We start from the raw sequence: 4,043 nt of genomic DNA, 5'->3' as shown, positions 1-4,043 counted from the left end.
CCTTTGTGAGATCATTAATATTTATATCCCAGGACGATATCTCCGTTCACTAGATGCGGGTTACCTTAAAGTACCTTTGATCAATAAGACCTCAGTAGGAGGTCGCGCCTTTAGTTACAGAGCACCTAAACTGTGGAATAGTCTACCATCTACCAGTTACTGTCAGAAATGTCCCGTCCGTTTCTGTGTTCAAATCCCGACTTAAGACTTACATGTTCATTCAGGCATTCCACCTCGTAATGTAATTCGACCTGCCTCGGTTATTTATTTTATCACCTTTACAAAAATGCATTTTAAATTGACTTAAGTAACAAATTCCTAACTCTGTTCCGTCTTCTCGTCGAGCGCTACCTCGCTACGTAAGGCCCGAGGAGGCCGGCCGGCCGGCGGCGACGGACGAATCCCGTGCCGACGGAGGACGATGTCCATCCGCCGCGACGATCGAGACGTTCCTTGCCGAGTCGGGGATCCGAGATGCCGTTTACCGACATTATAATTACTTGTTAAACACCGGCTTACAAATTGTTATTTTCTACAATGCCCAGGAGGGATGGGCAACCGCTGGCCCGTGGACCCCCAGAGGTTTTTTTTTTCCTCCCTCTACCTTCAGTTGGGAGTTTTTGTTCCTTTCCCCGGTGGCCAGTAGGTATAGGTATACTTATAGCTCTATAAAAGTACTTTATTATGGTAGCCATTAGTTGACTTCTTGTTTGTATCTGTTTTTCTTGCTTTAGGCCTGTGTCACTGCGTGAGAAGAGCGCTCTATAAAAATAAATTAAATTGAATTGAATTGAACTACCTCACCTGGGTTGAGTCCTTGTGGCCAGCAGGTGGCACAGTGGTTAAGGCTGAGCCTGAAGACCCTGGGTTCGAATCTCCCAGCTGCTGTACTTGCCCTGAACTGATGCAGTACAAATTACCCTGATGTATTTCAGGGTAAATCGGTGTAAAGTTGTTTGTCAGTTGCCTTGGTAACAACAACAACAAGTTCTACTGAGGTGTGTGTTTGTGTACACTTTCACTGCTGACAGTCACACACATGCCAGCGCTGCGCTCCTCCTTGAACTCCACTCCTCCAGATTGTTCTGGCAGCGCCTCAACTATCGGTTCAGAGCTGAGCTGAGCTTTGGGGAGAAGCTTTTCCTCCACGGACAGGTAAAACCACAGGTAAAACCACAGGTAAATACGGGCCCTGATCTGCAGGAAGGCTTTTGAATGTGGCCATGGCCTCCTGCCACAGCTGGCCCAAGGAGGGAGGCCAGCGGATGCACTGGAGCGAAACCCTCTCAAGGACGCAGGGACTGGCACTCGCACTGACACACACACACACACACACACACACACACACACACACACACACACACACACACACACACACACACACTCACACTGCCTTAACAAGAAACTCAGAACCACCTTGGTCCACCCCACCCCATCAGTGCTTTCCTTCAAGTGTCACCGTTATCCTCGTGCAGATGTTCTGCTGGTCTCCACATGACCCATGACTCAATCGAGACCGTGTCCAGCACCCACCTGTCCAACCCCCATCCATTAAGTCATCCTCACGCCCACGACGCAAAACCCCTGCATGTAAATACCTTCCTGCTCCTGGGCGTAGAACCCCTGCCGCATGGAAATGCTCTGGTGTATAAAAGTGCCCCGTCTGGGTTCTCCAGCAGCACCACGGGTCCACTGGCCTCCGTGGAGCAGTGAAGGGCCACTCCTTCTCTCCATCTTCCCCGCAAACACGTTTTGTGTGCTTGAAAGGCTCTGCGGTGCCAAGGACCCCTTTGGAGAGACCCATCCTACGAGCGCGAAGCTCAGCGCTGGACATTCGCTCCTTTTCACTGGACAAATGCCAACGTTCTTCATCACCTCATCGCCACATTGTCCTCGAGACAGAGAGACGTGACTGTGTTTGTCTTCCATCTTCCGCTCGATGGGACCTGATGGACACGCGAAGCACTTTGCCATCGAGTTTTTGATTGAATAATGGATCAGAGACGGAGGGACGCAGCAGGAGGGAGAAGTCTGAGTGGAAATCAGTCTCCGTAAACAAAACAGGCAGAGAAGTTGAAAAGACACAGTCGGACTAGTTAGTGGAACATAAAACTCGGTAATAACAGCCTCTCCTCCACAACATTAATAAAAACGACGTCCTCCAAGACTCTGAAATAAAGTGAGTCCTACAAATGGAGAGCTTTCGCAAAGTGAATGGAATTAAAAACTTGTTTAATTTGCTGATGTAGTTATTATTCTTTTACACTGTGCTGTAATATGTTAAAAGCGAACGAGCGTTTACCATACTGACAGATTAGTAGCAAGTAAAATGTGGCAAATGCCAACCCAGTTACCGCAATGATGTGCTTAAGGAAGGTTAAATTTAGTTTCGTAAGTTTAGTTTCGCAAGTACTGCACACAGGCTGATGGTGAATATGAGAAGAACCCGCAATATAGACACGGAAACGCGTGACACGATTACTTCAGGCTGAGTGTGAATTATTCTGTGGTGTTGAAACAGCATCGACAAAAATTCCAGGCACTTAATTATGCACAGACCCTCCTTAGCGTCATCATTTGACACAGTTGCGGTGCCGTCATGTAACCTTTGTTGTGATCGAGGTCAATGAAATGCACATGATTGCCTTGCAGGTCTTCAGCGAAGGCGCCGTCATGCTGCCGCACGAAGTCAGGTTGGCCATCTGGGTGATGATGGGCTTCACAGCCATCCTCACCATATTGTTCAACCTCTTCATCCTACTGATGAGCCTCCACAGCTACAGGCACAACGGCCACTGGATGCCCTGCGAGACCATCATCACGGCGCTGTCGCTGGCCAACGGAGCCTACCAGCTCGTCTCCTACTCCTGGGTCACCTTGGAGGAGGTGGATAGGATGTGTTACCTGGACAGAGAGATCTTCTCCTTCCTGCTGGTGACAGTCTTCAGTCTGAAGTTCACCATCATCTGGATCACAGCCTTTCTCACCTTCTTCTATAGCACCAAGCTGGTGATCGAGCCCATCCATTGCTACACCAAGATCCAGGAAGCATTCCTCAAGCACGCGGGCACGGTGGTCGTGGTCATTCCCATCTGCGGCTTCGGCATCTGCATGCCCCTGCTGACAGTCTTCGACGCCACTAACTCTACGGTGTCTAACAATTACTGCAGTACCGTGACGACCGACAGTCACACCGGAGGCATCTACCTGGGCTGCTACCTGCTGATCTCTGACATTGCACCCGGCCTGCTTATACTCAAGAGCAGCATCTCCATCACTGTCCACCTGGTCATCCACTTGCGCCACATGAAGGCCAGTAACAATGGCTTCCACGTCCCCAAGCTGAGCTCCGAGATGCGGGTGGTCCGCATGACCCTCATCCTGGTGGTTGTGTTCCTCTGCTTCTTGTTTATGGACCTCTTCACAAACTATGTGACTGTGGTGCACGGTGAGAACATCATGGAGATCACGATGTTCTTCACCTCCCTCTACATTGCTATCAGCTCCCTGGTGCTCATCTATGGGAAGAAGAGCTTCTGGAAGGGGCTTCTTCACCAGTACAACGTCTTCTTGGACGAGTTCCTGTGTCTGCGTTGCCTCAAGGTGCCAGAGACCAAGGCCAAAGTCAACCCAGGTCCAGGACATTAAATGCAGGCTGTGAAGATGCATGTGCTAAATAACAGGCACAGATTTCCAGACATTCGTTTAAAAAGGTTATTTCTGATACTGATGCTGAGGAAACTGCTGAGAATCACCGAAGAAACAAATTATAAATAATTTGTACACACACACACACACACACAGTTTCTGAACCGCATGTCCCATACGGGGTCACGGGGAGCCGGAGCCTACCCGGCAACACAGGGCGTAAGGCCAGAGGGGGAGGGAACACACCCAGGACAGGACGCCAGTCCACCGCAAGGCACCCCAAGCAGGACTTGAACCCTAGACCCACCAGAGAGCAGGACCTGGTCCAACCCACTGCGCCACCACACCCCCATGCTAATTTGTACACATTTTGCATATTTTTAACCATTAATATA

The 4,043-nt window shown here is 49.8% G+C and overlaps 1 protein-coding gene across 1 annotated transcript; it reads left to right on the top strand.

Annotated features, from left to right (window-relative positions):
- Positions 1-2,673: 2,673 nt before the first annotated feature.
- Positions 2,674-3,648, top strand: tas2r202 (taste receptor, type 2, member 202). Its single transcript, XM_018731542.1, has one exon. It carries the CDS (start codon positions 2,674-2,676, stop codon positions 3,646-3,648), a length of 975 nt encoding a protein of 324 aa, XP_018587058.1.
- Positions 3,649-4,043: the final 395 nt, after the last annotated feature.

Source organism: Scleropages formosus, chromosome 17 (genome assembly GCF_900964775.1).
Source record: "Scleropages formosus chromosome 17, fSclFor1.1, whole genome shotgun sequence".
Classification (NCBI taxonomy): Eukaryota; Metazoa; Chordata; class Actinopteri; order Osteoglossiformes; family Osteoglossidae; genus Scleropages; species Scleropages formosus.
This window is presented reverse-complemented; position numbering and strand designations above follow the sequence as displayed.